This window comes from Phyllobates terribilis, unplaced genomic scaffold (assembly GCF_046119375.1).
Source record: "Phyllobates terribilis strain yellow unplaced genomic scaffold, ASM4611937v1 Scaffold_1__5_contigs__length_1240528914, whole genome shotgun sequence".
NCBI classification, from domain to species: domain Eukaryota; kingdom Metazoa; phylum Chordata; class Amphibia; order Anura; family Dendrobatidae; genus Phyllobates; species Phyllobates terribilis.
The window spans coordinates 1,040,625,119-1,040,644,739 of record NW_027362761.1 but is presented as its reverse complement, the minus strand read 5'-3'; the positions used below and the strand labels follow the sequence as shown (position 1 = coordinate 1,040,644,739).

General features: G+C 41.9%; 1 protein-coding gene across 2 annotated transcripts; it reads right to left on the bottom strand.

The window, feature by feature from the left end:
• Positions 1 to 53: 53 nt before the first annotated feature.
• FGG (fibrinogen gamma chain) lies at positions 54 to 10,997 on the bottom strand. Of its 2 annotated transcripts, XM_073645147.1 has the most exons (10): positions 10,839 to 10,997; positions 10,620 to 10,667; positions 10,335 to 10,518; positions 9,838 to 9,928; positions 9,280 to 9,410; positions 9,020 to 9,153; positions 8,166 to 8,350; positions 6,364 to 6,641; positions 5,194 to 5,357; positions 54 to 218 (listed from the first exon to the last, which is right to left on the bottom strand). In XM_073645147.1, the coding sequence occupies exons 1-10, from the start codon at positions 10,905 to 10,907 to the stop codon at positions 204 to 206; spliced, it is 1,299 nt and encodes a 432-aa protein (XP_073501248.1). In that variant the 5' UTR covers positions 10,908 to 10,997; the 3' UTR covers positions 54 to 203. The 2 variants fall into 2 exon arrangements, with proteins under 2 accessions (XP_073501248.1, XP_073501238.1); XM_073645137.1 differs by lacking the exon at positions 54 to 218 and having other exon boundaries at positions 5,044 to 5,357.
• Positions 10,998 to 19,621: the final 8,624 nt, after the last annotated feature.

Here is a 19,621-nt window from a genome sequence, read left to right as displayed (position 1 = left end):
AACATATTTGTATTATATATTATAATCGCATGGCATTACTAAATAAAAATACCTTTTGAGATAAATTAAAAAGACTTTATTTTTAATGTTAAATGTAATTTAATGTGTCTTCTTTCTACAGGACATAGTGCAATTTTCCAGACTGAAAGATCTGGTGTATTCCATATTCCACAAATCTGGAGCTTGAATTAAAATCTGTCAATTTATATGTCCCCACCCTATAATGAAAGAGAACAACAGATTAAAATATTGCAACTCACCTACACATTGCAGCAAAAAGAAGCCGCAGCAGCTGCTAGATCTGTCCCATTTACAGTTATTGCACATGTAGAGCTTGTGTTATATATTACTATTGATTAACTGTGAAAGTAACTAGTATATAGGCAAAGGATTTTGGGGGCTTTTTAAGGTATGTTCACATGTAGCCAATTTGCTGTAGAAATTTCTGCAAATAAAAATCCATTCTACACAAATGAATATGGTTATTTCCTGAATTATCAGCCTTGATATGACCAAGTTCACACGACTATTATTTTTGGTTCAAGCGCTGTCCATGAAAAAACTGACATCACACGGACAGCGGTAGGACCAATATTATTCAATTAGGCTGTTCAGATGTGTGGATATTATTTCACAGACTGAATGCGTGGGTGAACAAAAATCACAGCATGCACTAGTTTCTTTCGTGTGAAGGATGAGATTCGCTTATTCAAGTCTATGGGTGTGCAAAAAAAAAAAAATTGTATTTCAAACGGATCAATCATATAGCATGCGATTGTATGGATACATTGCAGTTCTTTAACATATGAAATTGTATTTTGTCTTGTAAATTTTAATAACTGCCATAAGTATCACATATGGATAACAATTGTGATGAAAGTCGTCTGTTTTTTCCCCAATTAAAACTTGACAATTTTTTTTATAAGCTCATGTGAACTTAGCATAAGTGAGAAAAAACAGCTGTTCTCCGTTCCTAAGGCCTCATTCAGACATCTGTTTTTCATGTATAGGTTGTATCTGTGTTTTTCACTGATATAACAAGTACCAACTATAGTCTATGGGTGTTTCACAAGTCCAAGTTTATTCGTGGACTGATTGTATGCAAAGAAAAAAACTTGGACTTTTTCATTTTTGTTCCAAGTTACAGATCACATCAATGAGTTAATGAAAAAAAACAATTTTTTTTTACATTTTAAGGCTGGGTTCAGATGAGCCAGAAAATCAGTTGATTTTTCATCTATATTGTCATCTATAAACCACCCATATGTCCATTTTGTACTGGGTATCAGTAAAAACGCCAGCTTTGGGCGCAAAAAATAAGTCCTTACACAGCCCCATATCCCGAAAAATTTGAATGTTAGAGGTCTCGGGAAAATGGCAGCAAAAGCAAAATTGATTTTTTTTTTGACAAATTTCAGAATTTTTTTCCAAGACTCCAATGGAAAAAAACAACTATCCATCTTTGATATCTGCGTACTCATACTGACCTGGGGAATCATATTGTCAGGTCAGTTTTATCATATATTGAGCATGGTAAATAAAAAAAACAAAAAAACATTGCAGAATTGAACTTTTTTTTGCTATTTCACTGCACTTGGAATTTTTTCCAGCACATTATGTAGTAGAATAAATGGAGCCATTCAAAACTACAACCTGTCCCACAAGAAACAAGCCTTCATACAGCTATATGGCAGTATAAATAATAAAAAAAAAAAAGTTAGGGCTCTTGGAAGAAGGGGGGAAACAACGAAAACAAAAAACGGAAAATCGCCCGGGGGTGAAGGGGTTAAAGAGAAAAATACATCTGTTTTTTGCACACCCATTGATTTCTATTGAGTAAGTCTGATCCAAAATACAGATACTTGCATTGTTCAGCGTGCTGTCCATATGCTAACCGTTTGTTTTAATGCTTGTCTGACCGAACCGAAGTAAGGCCACGTTCACACGCTCAGTGTTTGGTGAGATATTTACCTCTGTATTTGTAAGTCAAAACCAGGAGTGGAACAATCAGAGGAAAAGTATAATAGAAACACCTCACCACTTCTGGATTTATCACCCACTCCTGGTTTGGCTTACAAATACTGATGTAAAATACTGACCAAATACTCAACGTGTGCACATGGCCTTAGAGCCAGATGCTGGCTGTGTAAGGCGATGTGCCCACATTGCAGAAATGAAGCATGTCTTCCCCGGAAAAACGCTTGCGTAATTTGACAAGCGTTTTATACGCGTTTATGATGCGTTTGGGACATGCGGAATTGCCTTGCGTTTTTTATTGCATTGACAAGGCAATTCCGCATGCGTAAACGCAAAATTAATTGACATGCTGCGGATTTTTGAGCGCATCAAAAACGCTGCGGAAAAATCCGCAGCATGGGCATTGAAATTGCGGCTTCTCATTGGGGACCATGGGGGATGGATTACCAAGCGTTTCACAAGCGTTTACGCTGCGTAAATTCCGCAGCATAAGCGCTTGTAAAACGCTACGTGGGCACATACTCTTAGGCTACGTTCACATGATAAGTATTTGGTGAGTTTTGATGTTGCAGATTTTCGAAAAAATGCAACTAACCTATTTTACTTAATGGTGCAGAAATGGAGGTAAAAAACGCTCACCAAATACTCAACGTGTGCACGGGGCCTACCTTCCCGACTTGGAATTTTTTTTTTTTATGAGAAAAACTTGTGCCACACTGATTGTAACAATGGACATACAGACCAAAGCAAGTATGAAATTAGATTCAGCAAACTAAAGAAATGTGGCCTGTTTTTTTTTTGTATTAAAGAAAAAGCATAAAAGAATGGCTTAGTAAGGTCCAAAAGTCATACTGGAGGTGCAACAGAAACTAGTCCCTAACTACTTGCTGTTAGCATGCCCATTCTGCTTTGATTGACTTCATGCTCCACATGCTAAGCTGTGCCCATGGGGGAATCAATACAGGCAGAGCCGGTGTGCTGGTGATGAAGAGACTGACCTTGCTGTAGCATCGGTCAGACAACTGCTGTCAGTGGCACTTTTTTCACTCATGTTTAGGACTCTTTCACACATCAGTATCTCCAGTACGAGTGGTGACAGTTTCCACACGTTCCGGAGACACTGACACACATAGACCATTCAAATCAATGGGTCTGTGTACACCTCAGTGTGTTTTTGCGGACTGTGTGTCCGTGTGCTCCACAAGGAGACAAGTCCATTTTTTTTGGGCACAAGGTCCACAAAACGTACCACACGGATGACATCCTTGTGTCATCCGTGTGACACGTACCGGCACCTGGGAATGTCGCTGTTCCCAGGCACCGGTCCTGAACGCTGCCGTCATCATGGTTCCCTGCCGGCGCTGTGATCAGTACCGGCAGGGACCATGATGAGGGTAGTAGTAGTGTACTCTGTGTCCCCACTTGTAAAATTAAGAATAAAATAATACAATCCATATACTCACCTCTCCTAGGTTTCCCCCGCTGTCATCCATGTAACCGCTGGTGCAGAGGAGCCGGGGAGAATGAGCTGCTCCGGAGCTGCAGCTCAGCAGTGGTGTCCTGTCACTCACTGAGCGCAGCTCTGGAGTGGCTCATTCTCCCCGGATTCTCTGCAGCAGCGGCTGCATGGATGACAAAGGGGGGGGGGGGGGACACCTAGGAGAGGCGAGTATATGGATTTTATTATTTTATTCTTAATTTTACAGGTGGGGACACGAAGAGTACAGTACTACTACCCTCATCATGGTCTCTGCTAGTGCAGATCACAGCGCCAGCCGGGAACCATGATGACGGCAGCGTTCAGGACTGGTGCCTGGGAACAGCGCTACCTGTAGCGCTGTTTCCCAGGCGCCCATCCGTGTGATCCAGATGCGACACACTTGCTGTACACGGATGCCACACGTAAAACACACATGGGCACACGGCCACATGGGGCACGGATATCTCCGGTACCGGAAATATCTGGATGTGTGAAACTGGTCCAAGACTAACAGTTCATACATGTGTAGAACTGCATCAACATACAATCAGAAGCATGCTGATATATTGTGTCATTTAACTTGTACCGACAGGTTTCCTTTAAAGGGAATATGTCAGCAGGCTTTTGCTATGCAATCTAAGGGCAGCATGGTGTAAGGAATGAGACCCTAATTCCAGCGATGTGTCACTTGCCAGGCTGCTTGCTGTCAATTTGATAAAATCCCTGTTTTCTCTGCTGCAGATCTAGCAGTGCTCAGAATACTGAGCTCTGTATAACCCCATCCACACCACTGATTGGCAGCTTCCTGTGTACACTGTATATTGACAGAAGCTGCTAATCAGTGGTGGTGGGGCTACTCAGCACGACTACATGGCATGAGACACCTAATCCTGTAGTGATAATCTGCTGCTGCTAAAACTCAGATTTGTTTGTTTAAATGTCAACACATAGCCTAATAAATGACCCATCAGTGGAATCAGGCTCTCAGCCCCTTGGATTACATATAAAAAACAGCTGACAGATTCCCTTTGATAAATACTAACCATTTTTTTTTCAAATTCTGCTATTTGTGCATGAACAAGATTAGTATATTAATGTTTCTTGGCTACAAACAAGTAAGGAAATTACAGAAATGGGCAATACACAATTAGTTCCCCCAGAACCTGAACAAAGGCTGTCACAAACATCTGTACTTTGTAATATGATTGAGAACCATCTATTGTTACCATTGGAGTATCTACAGTATAATGACAGTTCTAGAAAAGGCGTTTCTAGACACTCAGGGAAAAACTGTGATACTGAATTAAATTTAAGGGGACTAAAACATTTTGGGTTTTGACCCCTGGAGGCCACCAGTCATTAGAACTGTTGTTATGATGGTCATCGGGCTTCCATGAGTCTGACCCTGCTGATAGGATAAACATCATGAATGCTTTAGTCCTGGAGAACCCCTTTGATTGTTTTCTAATCTGTATAGGAGACATTCAATAATTATATTTTCCAATTCACTTTCTTAATATTACTTTTGAGGATAAAACAAGGATAGCAAGCGCAGCAGAAAACAGCACTTGCAATAGCAACACCGATTCTTTCCATGCTTGGTATACTTTATTTGTAAACAGGATCTAGAGAAGACATGAGGAGGTATGGTGTGAGGCTGAGAATAGGAGAAATGTTCAGTGTGAAACAGGTAAAGAGTCACAATTCTAGAAATCTCCGCGGCCCTGAGATCCGACCTTTCCATCCTTTGAAAACTGCTGGTCATCATTGTCTCCATATCGGCTCAAAGGAATGATTTTCATTGATGCTTTCTTCATGGAATACCAACGGCTGCGCCATGTTGCCCAGATGATTCCATTGTCATAACCACCAGTAGTATCAGACTCGGAATAGGTGCCATCTGAAAGAAGTGAAAGGGGAAACAATTATTAAAAATGATTTTTTAACCATCTAGCATGAAAATCTTGGTTCATGCGATAACAGCCAAAGGTTTGTGAAGCTGTACCCTGAATCTGAAGCCAGCCATACATTTGCCTTGCATTACTCGAGGGCACCATTCAAAGCTGCTGACTCCACTCTGACTCCCCTACATCTACCTTACCTGTTCATTGTGTCCATTTGCCTTTATGTGGAATTTGTATAGATATCAACTTGAAAAAGAAGCACTGTCAAGCAGTGACACTAATTAAATATTTAAAGGGAACCTGTCACCAGAAAAATGCTATTAACTTGCAGATATAGGGTTAATTTGCAGGTTAGCAGTGTTACTAACCTGCCCGGCACCTGCACTTAGCCAAACGCTGTGGGGATAACATGAACTTTATTCCCACCTGCAGTGTACCAGTTTCAGTCATGGGGGCAGCGCTGGGGTTGGTTCAGTCATCGCTCTGAGTATACAGAGCGGCCGCTGTAACCGCCCCCTGACTGACACTGGCTCTGTATTGGAGCCGGCTGTTAGTCAGGGTCAGGTTCACGGTTCGAGCAGTCACTCTGTATACTCAGAGCGGTGACTGAACCAGCACCGGCGCCGCCCTGTGACTGAAACCCGAATGCTGTGGGGGAAAAAAAGTTATTTTCTCCCCGCACTGTTCACCTAGGTGCAGGCGCTGGGCAGGTTAGTAACACTATTAACGTGCAGACTAAGCACATATCTGCAGGTTAATAGTGTTTTTTCCTGGTGACAAGTTCCCTTTAATGGGATGAAGTCAGGGACTGTATAAAAATGTGACACAAGTAGGTGAAAAATATATTTTATACTAGCATATAGATGTATGAATCAATAACGTATCACAACCATACTGAAACAATATATCTCTCTATGGCTGAAATGTTTCCATGGCTGAATGCAGTCAAGATTTTGCTACTGACAAAATATATGTGCATAAGTTTACATGCAAGAATATTACCTGTATAATATTTGCCATTGAGGTGACCAGCATGACATCTGTTCATCCACCATCCAGATCCATCTTGCTCAGCACAGTTTCCATCAAATCGGTCATTATCTTTGTCGTAGGTGCTGAACTGCATGCCATTGTGAGAGGTGTAGAACTTGTCACTTGGATCATCTCCAAAATCAAAGCCATCAAATGCATCTCCAGCATCACCACCAAGGAAATACGCATATGTCAGCCGATACTTATCCTTTTCAGAACCCAGTCTGAATGTGGAATAGTCTGCTACGCTGTATAGGAAAAAGGAAAGGTCAAGTTAAAGAACCACATTTAAATTGCTGTTAAGACTTATATTCTCCATTAACACCAACAAATGATCAGACTTAAAGAAGTCGTCCACTACTTTTTTTTAATGGCTCCATTGTCCCCCAATGTATTTAACCTGTGCCGATAAGTGTTTTTGTAAATACCTTTAGTTGTCTTTATTGCCTCTGAGCGGCGCTATCACTGGCCGCTCACAGGCATCACGTGACCCCCGGCTGCAGCCGGCTCTGGCATCCAGTGATGTCACTTCAAGTGAGGCGTGACTCAATGACGCCTATGGTGGATGTTGGGATGTGGGCAGGGTTACCTTGCGTGTCACACCCAGCATCCAACGCGCGTTTTCCCAATGAATGCAGGAGAGGGAAAGCGTGGGGGATGCTGGGTGTGACGGGTGGGGTAACCCTGCCCACATCCCAGCATCCACCATGGGCAGTGCGTCACTGAGTCACGCCTCACTTGACATGACATCACTGGATGCCAGAGCCGGCTGCAGCCGTGAGTCACCGGATGCCTGTGAGCGCCCAGCGATAGCGCCACTCAGAGGCAATAAAGACAACTAAAGGTATTTACAAAAACACTTATCGGCACAGGTTAAATACATTGGGGGACAATAGGGCCATTAAAAAAAGGAGTGGACACCTTCTTTAATTATCAGTATACATAAAAAATATACTATAGATTTCCAACAGTGCCAGCTATCTGGTTGCATAAACCTACGTTCCCATGAGTAGTATTTGTTGAGTTTTTGATATTGTGGATTTGAAACACACACCACAGGTCAGTTTACGCAGCGTAAAAAGAAAGCACAGTGGGCATAAGATTTCTGCAAATCTCATCCACTTTGCTGGAACTTTAAGATGCCGCGATTTTTTGCACAGGAAAATAAACAGTGTCAAAAATTCACCAAAAACTCATCATGGGGACTTAACCTTAAGGGAGAGTCACAAGGCCTTATAACTTGGATGAGGATCGCAACGAAATGCTCAGACTGGCTGTCATCTCTCCCGCAGGAGCGTGACAGCATGTATTTCTGTGCAGTTGTATACGAACACGCCAAAGATACTTGGCACCCGAGGGTTAAACGAGTACGCTCGTTCATCACTAGTGTTGAGCACTTAAGGCATGACTTAAAAGTATTGCGAGCCTCTGTGCACCTCGCAACAAATCTTACTACAGTCAGGGACTGGAGAAATATTTATGGCATAAGGTACGCTGAAACTCACTATTGATTATTTCCGCAATTTCCTCCGGGATAAAATAAAGTATATCTTATTAAGTGAAGGCGACGCCATACCCTGTTCAGCCCCACTTTTTTGAGGAGCTGGCTGAAACTGACATGAAAATGCAAAAAGGAGCAAAATTTCAAAGTGTCTGGCGTAAATACTTGGATGTATCGGGGCCTTTGAATTCTCTGAACAGACAAGTACAGAAGACAAGCCTATACTTTCTCTTGAGTTTGGGGCTCGTGGATCATGATTTGCATTTTTCACCTCTTACGGCCGCTCCAGTCCTCTAGTTCTATCCTCAGCACATACGGAGTTGTACTTTGGGTGCTGAGTAGATGAATCTTTTCATTTCCAAGCCAATACTCTGTTGTGTCAGTTGGTGACAAATATCCAAATCCTTCTTTATATTGGATCCAGTTCTTATTGAAGTCCACACTGCCATCAAGCCTCTGGAGAACAGAAAAAGGAAGCAAATAAATGACTTCATATTATTGTATCTCCTGAAGTTAAGTTCATACAATGCAGATTTGATGCCTTTTTTGTGTAAACTGGCAGGGTTTTGATGGTGCATTTTCTTACTCCATAATGTTTAACAGAGTCTTTGCCACAGGTGTTGCACATTGAGTAACTTGGCCTATTAACCCTTTGCACACAGCAAGATAACATTGTTAGGCCTCATTCAGACATCCATTTTTCACAATCATGTTCTATCCTTGTTTTTCACAGAGAACACGTACCCATTATAATCTATGAAGCTGTTTTCAGATCTGTAAGTTTTAGTGAACCATGTGACTGCTTAACACGTCACTCTCCGCAAGGAGAAATATTACCCCTAGATACCGGTCTGACGCCTCTCATCCAGCCAAACCAGAACTCACACTTTGCACTGACGAGGGGCAGTACCCCGAAACACAGTGTCTGCAAACTGAGTTTCTGGTCTTGGCTTTTTATCCTAAGTCATGTGATCAGGCTTGTTAAAGGGTCACTATTGACCTTTAGGATTGTTACTTCCTGTAGGTGGCACTAGAGTATCTAGGCAATGGAGACCCACTAAAGACTGACACCATCAGGAGTCTCTCTGGAGCTCCACTTTATGATTCCAGCTTATTTTCACTCACTCTTTGTAGAACGGTCCATGCAGCACCAGATGGCTGAATCTCACAATAAACCAGGAACTGCTGCTTGGCTTTTAGAGGCTTGACATAGTAGAGACCGCTGGTCCGTGCTCCCTTATTTGCAACTTCTTGACAATCTGCAATGAAAAAAACATTCCTTATAGATACTGCTCTCATATTAGGAATGGCAAAAACTGGAGGAGTAGCAGATGGATTCAGTTCACATAGACAAGAATTATCTTTTCTCTCATCTTACACCATACCTTTTCCTGTGAACTCCAGTATTTCGACGGTATCTTTGCATGGTTGTTGGCACTGGTTCTCCAGAACTGATATCTTCTGCTTTAGCAGGGTAATTTTTTGGGAGTTTGAGTTGAGTATTTCTTGCAGTTCTCTATATAAAATGCACAAAATAACTTGTTGATAATAAATGAAACAGAAGCTCATGATTGAAGCATCTTTTATTTTGTAAAATAGGTCATTAGAAGGATTTATGCTTGCTCCATACTAAATTATTAGATAGTTATTTTATATATAATTATTTAATATATAAATATAATATATATTTATATTTTTTATATCTTTTTCTGGAAAACCATATTATATATTATTATTATTATAAGTAACTGTAATAAGTAACTTTTATCAAAGTAGCAATCTGGCATTGTAAAGTTTAATCGTATATGAAGCTTCTTTCTAAATAGTAGAAGGAAAATCAAAGAAAAACTGTATCTCTTCCCATTATCCCCACAGTTTCTTATTGCCTTTCTCATTCATTTCAAGACTATAGAGAACTATTAATTATAATTTAAATTACTTACTGTATGATCCTTTCATTTTCTGTAATTGTCCTTTCATATCTTGTAATCTCATCCAGCATAGTTCTGGATTTCTGTGTAGGGTCTTTAAGCCCTACATATTTAAGAAAAGATATATTAAAATAAATACCAAGGGTATAATAATGGACATATAGGTTTACAAAGACCACAAACGGTTAAAACAGATATATCACTAAATTTCAGATCTCTGGGACTTGATGAGGCTGGTATGCTTACTTTGAAAATATATGCAAGAATAACTGCATAATCCTTTGAAAAAATGTTCCTTGCCTATTAAAGTGAGCGTTTTAAGAGTTCAACTAGAGCTGGAATCCTAAAATGTTAATCTTAATTTCAGGATTATAAAGCAATTGTGGCATGGATTTTCAAATTAAGTAACCCAGCATCATCAGGTCCAAGTGTTTAATAATGATTGCAGGTTTCATTGTGAAATCTGGTGTCAGAGTTGCTTTAACCTCTACATGAGCCTCGTTCCTTACCTTGTGGAGCTGTTTGGGGCTTTGTCCCTACTTGCTGCATGTCAGTCACAATTACAGTAGTAGTTGTTGTGTCATTTCTAATTTGATTTAGAAGTCCTTCGAAATACTGCAGATCTGTGTCTACTTCTGTGTAGTATGTGTTTAGATAGTCTGAGACTCCACATGTGGTTGGACAGTATTCCCCCTAAAAGCAGGCAATAAGCAAAATAATTAAGTCCTTAAAAAAGTCCTTAAAGACCCTACAGATCACTGAGGGATCCTTACTCCTAATTAGAATGTACTTACAAATCGGTCATCTAGGATGCAGCAGTTATCTGTGTTTGGCACCAGGTTCTGGAACAAGAAATACATAGGAAAAGTGATAAATTCTATTTAATACTATTATAAGAATGCATTTGCATAGCTCCACTGCAATCCATATACACTAATTAACCATCTAATAAGAAAGAATGCTCAATGAATGTATTCTTGATTTCCAATGTATCACTAAGGCTCTGTACTCACACAATAAGTGCTGGAGAAGAGGAGTATGGACTGGAGCAATAGCACACCCTGGTGGTACAATCGTGTCATTGTAGCAGGTCCTCTTTCTCCTGTTCCTGCTTAGCTGGATAGTTCACAAATGAAGTGGAGCCTGCAGGTTGCTGCAGTTTTATGTGCTGTCCCTGACCTACAGAAACCATGCAAACAGGAACAATGATTTGTCCAAAGATCAGATAAAAGGTCAGGAGGGAGGAGCTTAGGAGATGATGACCCTCAGAAGAGAACATTAGTCAATTTGACTGTGGTGAACTCTTTGGAGAAAATTATTAAACAACTTTTTCTTTTTTTTTTTTTTTTTTTTTTAGTAACAGTGGATGTTCATAGGTGAATTGCACAGCTTGCTTAATTAGTTGATTTCCAGTAATGTTTTGTGCTTTAAACAACAAGGATCCATCATTGCGACAAAATAAAATGACTGGAATTCAAGACGTAAGCATTGCTATGTAGAAATACCATTACCGGCTCTCTGGGCACTGTGTGTACATCATCTACATGCAGAACACACATCAGCTAAATGGGACATATTAGGGTACGTGCACACACAGTTTTATAGAAATGTTCAAAAACGACAAGGTTTCTAATGCAAACCACTTCAGGAAATGCACCTTCTTTGGTGAGTTTTTGGAGAAGTTTTTTGTTTCCTAAAGCAGTTGTGAAGAATTTTGGAAGAGTTTTTTTCCTGAAGCGTTTTTTTTTTTGCAGCCCTTTAACTATACAATGCCTAGTTTAGTTCATTTGCAATCAGGAGACGCTTTAAAGATGGGACATGCACTTTCATTTCTCACACCGGGCATTTTTCAAAGCCTGATTTAGGAGAAAACAAACCAAAATACAGAACATGCAACAAAAGTGGTTTTCCAATAGAAATGACTTAGGACTAGGGATGGGCGTAGAGTTCAGGGTCTATACCGGACACCTAGTGTCTCCCGGAAGTCGGTGTTACTGTTCGGGTTCGGCATCCCGAACAAAGCTTGTTGAAAGGATGCAGCACAGCCAATCAACAAGCTTTTGTGGTGTGGGCACTTCCGGCTCCATCACAGCCTGTTATTAGCTAATGCAATATGTTAAAAAAAAAGACGTGGGGTCCTCTCTATTTTTGATAACAAACACAGGTAAAACAGACAGTTGTGGGCTGCAGCCCTTAGCTGTCTGGTTTATCTTGGTGTGGTGCCCTATGTTTGATAACCAGCCAAACTAAGCAGACAGCTTGGGGCTGGTATTCTCAGGCTGGGAAGGTCCCTGGATCTTTGGCCCTACCCAGCCTAAAAATAGCAGCCTACAGCTGCCCCAGAAAAGGCGCATCCTTTACACGTGCCAATTTTAGCACTTTGCCTGGCTCTTTACACTTGCCCTGGTGAGTTGGCAAGTGGGGTAATATTTTGGGGTTGATGTCAGCTGTGTAATTTCCACCCAGAGGTTAGTAATGAAGAGATGTCTATCAGACACCCCATTACTAATCCTGTAGTCAAAAGTAATAAACACACACAGAGAAAAGTTCTTTAATTGTATAAAACATTCCCAGACCATTTTTTACCCATTTATTACCTTTTAAAAATAAATAATACAAAGAGTATTAGTAAATCCATAAAGTAAATCCTATACAGTAATCCTATACAGTAAATCCATCCCACGTCAATTCTCAACATTGCTACATCCAGATGCAGTACTGAGCGGTGACATCAGTAATGTGACTACTCAGCACAACACCCTGGACACACTGACAGTAGCGTGTGACGAGTGCTGACGTCAGTAAGGTTATCTCAGTTGATAGCCGATGAACTGCGGTAACTTTCAGACGTCACTACTCGCAGTGTCAGAAATTTCTCAAGCTGCAAGTGATTGGCTATGAACTGCAATAAGCTTACTGATGTCAGCGCTCATAGCAGCAGCCGGATTAACATGCTACTGTCAGTGTGTTGCTGAGTTGTCACATTACTGATGTCGCAGCTCAGCACTGCATCTGGATGTAGCAGAGTTGGGGATCGTTGTGGAACGTGGGATGGATTTACAGTGGACTCCTTTGGATTACGGTGGACTCCTTTTGGATTGTTTTATTTTTTAAAGGTAATAAATTGGTAAAATAGAGTAGGGGAGTGTTTTGTACAATCAAAGGACTTTTCTCTGTGTGTGTTTATTACTTTTGACTATGGGGTTAGTAATGGATGCCTCTCCATTACTAACCCCTGGGCTTGATGTCAGCTGACATTACAAAGCTGAAATTAACCCCAAAACCATTACTCCGCTTGCCAACGCATAAGGGCTGATGTTATTAGTCTGGGAGGGGCCAATATCCATGGTCCCTTCCCAGCCTATTAATATCAGCCTGCAGCTGTCTGCTTAGTCTTTGCTGGTTATTAAAAATAGGGGGACCACACTTTGTTTTTTTTAAATTATTTAAATAAATAACTGTGGGCTCCCCCCCATTTTTGATAACCTTCCAAGCTAAAGCAGACAGCTGGGGGTTGGTATTCTCAGGCTGGCAAGGCTTTTCCAGAATAACAACTTCAGCCCCTACTTGTATGCTTTACCTCAGCTGGTTAATATAAAGTAAGGGGGACCCCACACCATTTTTTTCTTTTATTTCTTTATTTCTTAGCTAAATACATGTACAGTATTGCCGTATTCACATGCACTGAACTAGTTACAGTATACAGTACAGACCAAAAGTTTGGACACACCTTCTCATTTAAAGATTTTTCTGTATTTTCATGAATATGAAAATTGTACATTCACACTGAAGGCATCAAAACTATGAATTAACACATGTGGAATTATATACTTAACAAAAAAGTGTGAAACAACTGAAAATATGTCTTATATTCTAGGTTCTTCAAAGTAGCCACCTTTTGCTTTGATGACTGCTTTGCACACTCTTTGCCCATATACGCCTACTGGAGGTGGACACTCAGACGTAGACGCCCGAAAATGATGCACGACAGAGCACACGTGGATTCCGTACGCACCATTATAGACAATGGCCCCATCGATGCATATGCCCGAATCCCCTGGGCAATGTTCTCCTGACATTAATGTAAATGTTACATTACTTTTAGCAGACCAAGTACACCCCTTCATGGCAGTGATACTTAATGCTCAGAGGCTTCCCACAGCAGGATTATGCACCCTACCACACTGAAAAAAAATCACAAATCATTTAAGGAACATGACAAATATTCAAGGTGTTTACTTGGTCCCCAAATTCTCATACAATACAATCAATCTGTGGGAAGTTCTGGAACATGTTTTGCTGCCCCTAACAAATAATGCAATTTGTAGAAGAAAAGAGAATTACCTGGGATGCTTTATAGAAAATTGTGCTTTTTCCCAATTGCTCCTTTAGAGGGACTTAAAAAAATTGTAGTGGACTCTTTAAATATCCTTGGAAATAATTTTACATTGTTGCCAGCAGATCCATTGCATTGGAATCCTTCTGCATTTCAAGTAGTTTTAGGCTGCGTGCCCACGATCAGGAACACTAGAGTTTTAGATGCAGCGTATTTTCGCTGCGTCCAAATGCTGTGTTGTACAGTACAAGCACAGTAGATAATATTAATAGAAATCCCATGCCCACTATGCTTCTTTTTTACTCTGCGTAAAATCACTTGTGGTGCGAGTTTCCGAGTTGCAGCATGTCAATTTCTCTTGCGGGAACGCTCAGTGTTCTGTGCGAAATTTCCCCATAAACTTGCATTAGATGCAGTAAATCTGCAGTTAAAAAAAAAAGACGTGTTGTAAAGTGCGTTTACGCAGCGCAAACGCACCCAAAAGACGCATCTATATCATAAAAAAATCCTTTAAAAATCATTTTAAAAATATTACTCGGGGTCCACCCTATTTTTGATAACCAGCCCAGGTAAAGCAAACAGGTGCGGGCTTATATTATCAGGCTGGCAAGGTCCATGGATATTGGTCCCTTCCCAGCCTAAAAATACAATCCCGCAGCCATCCCCAAATTGGCGCATCCATTAGATGTGCCAATTTAGGCACTTTGGGGTTCCCACGACGTTCTGAGAACGATGCTTCATAGGTCACTCCCGGTCATGTCTCATGCTCAATGACATTGGTAACTCAGTAACATCATCGAGCATGAGACATGATAGGAAGTGACCTATGAAGTGTCGTTCTCAGAACGACACTCCATAGGTTGCTGTACAGAATCATTGGACGTCGTGAGAACCCCAACGGATTGCGTTGGAGCTGCGTGGATCTTAATAAATTGGTGAATGAAGGAGTGTTTCTTCTTAATATTTATTTAACTCTATTTGTATGTCTTTTAGATTCCCATTTTTGGACTACTTATGACTCGCTGGATTACGTCGGATCTTCTTTCTTTTCTTTTTTGCTTTTTAATAATTTGGTGAACGATGCGTGGGGGAGTGTTTTTTAAAATAAAGCATTTTTTCTCTGTGGGTTTTTTTTATTATTACTGGGTTAGTAATGTCTGATAGACACCTCTTCATTACTAACCCATGGTCTTGATGCCAGCTGACATTACAAAGCTGACATTAACCCCATAACCTTTTACCCCGATTGCCACTGCACCAGGGCAATCGGGAATAACCAGGCAAAGTGCCCAAATTCGGGCATCTAACGGATGCGCCAATTTGGGGGTGGCTGCAGGCTTGTATTTTTAGGCTGGGAAGGGAAAAATAACCATGGACCTTCCCAGCCTGATAATATAAACCCGCGCATGCCTGCTTTACCTGGGCTGGTTATCAAATATAGGGGAAACCCCACATCATTTTTTTAAATTATTTATTTATTAGGTTAATACAAGTATGCAAGCCACTAATTAATCTTACGAATATCTATCTATCCCATAACTATCTACCTATCTATCTATATATCCTTTACAAGAATGCATGCTTCAAAAACACATGCATTTTTGCCGCATAAAAAAACGCATGTGCGGAATTCATGTGGAAATACACCTGAGTCAAAGCTTGAACAAACACTGATCGTGTGCACATACCCTAAAGCCCCCGTCTCACATAGCGAGATCGCTAGCGAGATCGCTGCTGTGTCACGGTTTTGGTGACGCAACAGCGACCTCACCAGTGATGTCGCTATGTGTGACACTTTGCAGCGATCAGGCCCCTGCTGTGAGGTCGCTGATCGCTGCAAAGTGTCCTGCACCATTTTTTGGTCGTTGCCCTCCCGCTGGTCAGCACACATCGCTGTGTGTGACCAGCGGGAGCAGCGATCAGGCTGATAACCATGGTAAACATCGGGTTACTAGGGGCACACGCGCACCTAGTAACCCGTTGTTTATCATGGTTACCACTCTGCTACAGTGAGCGGGAGGTTACCGCTCACTTTAGCAGGCTCATAACCATGATAAACAACGGGTTACTAGGTGCGCGTGTGCCCCTAGTAACCCGATGTTTACCATGGTTACCAGCCTGCTCCTGCTTCAGCAGGCTGGCAACCAGGAGCAGGACATCGTGGAAAGATTCTTTCCACGATGTCGCTGCTCCCCTGATCGTTGGTGAGCCTGCCTGTTTGACAGCTCACCAGCGACCACATAGCGATGCAGCAACGATCCCTGACAGGTCGTATCGTTGTCGGGATCGTTGCAGCGTCGCTAAGTGTGACGGGGCCTTTAGTCTCTTGTGTTTTTGTTCGTCGCTTGGAGGCACTAAGGGCACTGTACTGGAGCATCTACAGCTGACACACATTTAAGAAAGAACTGGGACTATAAAACAGACAATGAGAATAAAATGCGTGGTGAACTGCACATGCAATATGGGTTGGTATCTTAGGTGTTTCTGTGTGCACCATGTAGCAATATATATTACATCTTGTTGTGGTATTGGCTATAAATTCTCTCTGGCATTCAGGTTTGCCCAATCATGTAGCCTTGGTGTGTTAAAAAAAACAGCCATGGGACATTACTGTATCTCCAGATGTTTCCATTTATAGGCAAAAAAATATGTTAGATTTGTATTGATTCCATGGCATGCTTGACGGGATTAGGAAAAAGCAATCACCAGCTCACCAGAACACGTGTGACTCGACCAGGCAGACAATAATGGCTCCTCCACATGAAAGACAAAATGGGGTCTAGCACTTTGTTGCGGAAAGTTTAAAACATTTCAGCCTTTATTCAAGAACATCAGATCCATGTAAACATAGAGGTTACCACTGAGGCGTTTGGATCAGAGAAATCTCATTGTTTTCCAACAAAGCCTAGAAAGGTAGCACACATTCTTGTGCCTCCATTGTAGTAAGCCAGGTCGAATGTGTACACGAGGCCTAATGATTCACTAACATACCAAAACAAAAATAACTTATCATCATCCAGATCTTGTTTCAGTTTAGTCTCTGAAAGTCACTTCTGCCTTGAAGCACCACTCCGCGGATTGTTTTTTTTCACCGCTGGAGTGGTGCTTTAAACATAAGTTCCTTGCTCCCAGTCATACACTCACCCTCTGGTCTCTTCACCGTTTTTCGGCGCTGGTCCGGTCCCGCGGCGCCATCTTGTGAGTGCAGCTACGGAGTGTCCAGAACTCAGAAGCTACATCACAAGCTCTCAATGTAAGTCTATGAGAGCCAGAGCGAGGCTCTCATAGACTTACATTGATTAGTGACCTCCGGATCGCTCCATGAAACACTGGAGCAGCCGGCAGGTCACAAACTGCAGAAGACGGACAGGAGCAGAGGCAAAAACAGATGAAAATGCTGGAGTGGTGCTTTAAGAGACAGAACAGATATATACTGAAATGTACAAGAGCGATGACAGAGAGATGGCAGATCTAGGTACTGTAGTGTTTTTATAAGTTACATAATAGATATCTTGATTGTTAATGTTTACATATTTAGTGGTAATGCCTGGGTAACATGCTCCTGCTCTAGTATCGTGTCCATGGCATTTTCATTGTGCCCAGCACCTCTAACCAAATCTCAGTTGACCTACAACCACTTGGAAAGCTTCAGAAGCCTTTAGTGATCAACTGTGTTCTAGTGATGAGCGAGCAGTCGTTGTTCGAGTCGAGCAAATTGGAATGCTCGAGTGCTCGGTCCGAGTAACGAGCCCAATGTAAGTCCCAATGGGAAATTCGAGCATTTTTCAGGCGACTACCACCAGCGGTCTGCAGAGGGCCTAAAAATTGCCCAAATCGATGGGAACAGTGCTCAAATGACATGGGGACAGCATGGGGAAGACCCCTGGAAGCATTTCTGACTCCCAGGTCACTGCTGTCAACAACGTTGTCAGTGGTATTACGCCACTTTTACGGACTCACAACTCAAACCAAAATGTATTTTTTCTGGGAAATATGTTAAAGAGCATCCTTTCCAGGTTACTGACTTGTATATAAGGCAAAATAAATAACCAAAAACAAAAATGCTCCTCCACACCTTGGGCTATGTTCACACGTAGCGTTTTTGATGCGTTTTTTCACTTTTGCATTGCTTTCAACCAAGACAAATGCATTCACTGGGAAATATCATTTTAACATTTTACAACCTTATCTGGACATGTGGTGTGTGACACATCAGACACATGCATACAGTGCTGAAAATACATGGAAACAGCATGGGGAAGACCCCTGGAAGCATCTCTGACTCCCAGGTCACTGCCTAAAAGTGTGCCCATCAAAAGTGATCCTTGGCGCATGGGAAGATGCCTCCCGCCATGCACCTGTCGTTGCAGACTTGCAACAATCACTGTCCAAGTCCTTGTCCCAGCGCAGCGTTCAGTTGTCCCTACCCCATTCCTTGGAATGCAAGCGCAAGTATGCAGCCAGCCACCCACCCACCCACAGGCTGCAATACTATACTGCCAAATTTTTGACAGCTGCTTGCACTTGAAATGTGGCCTTTTAGGCTCGTGGAGGCGGAAGCTGTCCACCCCCTCATGGCGGCGGCTGAGTGTCCATACTCAATCCCCAGCCGCCACTATTTCTCCCGGTGTCGTCTCCGCCTTCCACAAGCATGGGTCCCACAACTTTACCCGTGCCCTCCCCAGTGTACTTAGGGTGTACTTAGGTGGGAAGTACCGCCTAGCCACAAACACGTGGACAGGTGAATGTGGCCAGGGACAGTACTGAGCCAGTCCACAATAAAAATGCAGCCATAGAGTGTCCGGGAACCTTCCCAAACACATTTCTTAGCCAGGGCTGCTTTTCGGCAGGGTTGAACGGGCCCACCAGAGAATTATCAGGTGGGCCCTGGCTTCTCCATCAGGAGAGTTCATGATAGTGCAAATTTTGCAGCAGCTATGGGGCTATTGAGCGGGGGAGAATGTTGAGCCCTCAGAATAAAATCCTCTGGTGAGCCCAATGTTTTTCAGTTTGAAACTGCTTCTCAGTGGGAGTTGTATTTCACCACAGCCATATTCTTTAGCTCGGTGAAAGGACTGGCAAAGAGGGAAACCGTATCTATTCCGGCTGTCATTTCTCCATCACCATCAGATTCCGCCCATTGTCACACATGACCATGCCTGGCTGTATGTTCAGCGGTGAGAGCCACAGATCAGGCTACTATGTTACAGCTTTCAACAACTCTGCTGTGGTGGGCGGTTTGTCACCTAAGCATTAAGCATGTTCTCTTCAGCACAGCCAGCTGAACAATGTGATTACATTGAGGTTACATTGGCGAGTCTGTTTTTTATACTAAGCAACGAACCTACTGTGTTATTATTTATTTAATATTTTTTACGTTATTTTTTAAGACAAATTCATTCACCGGGAAATGTCATTTTAACATTTTACAACCTTATCTGGCCATGTGGTGTGTGACAC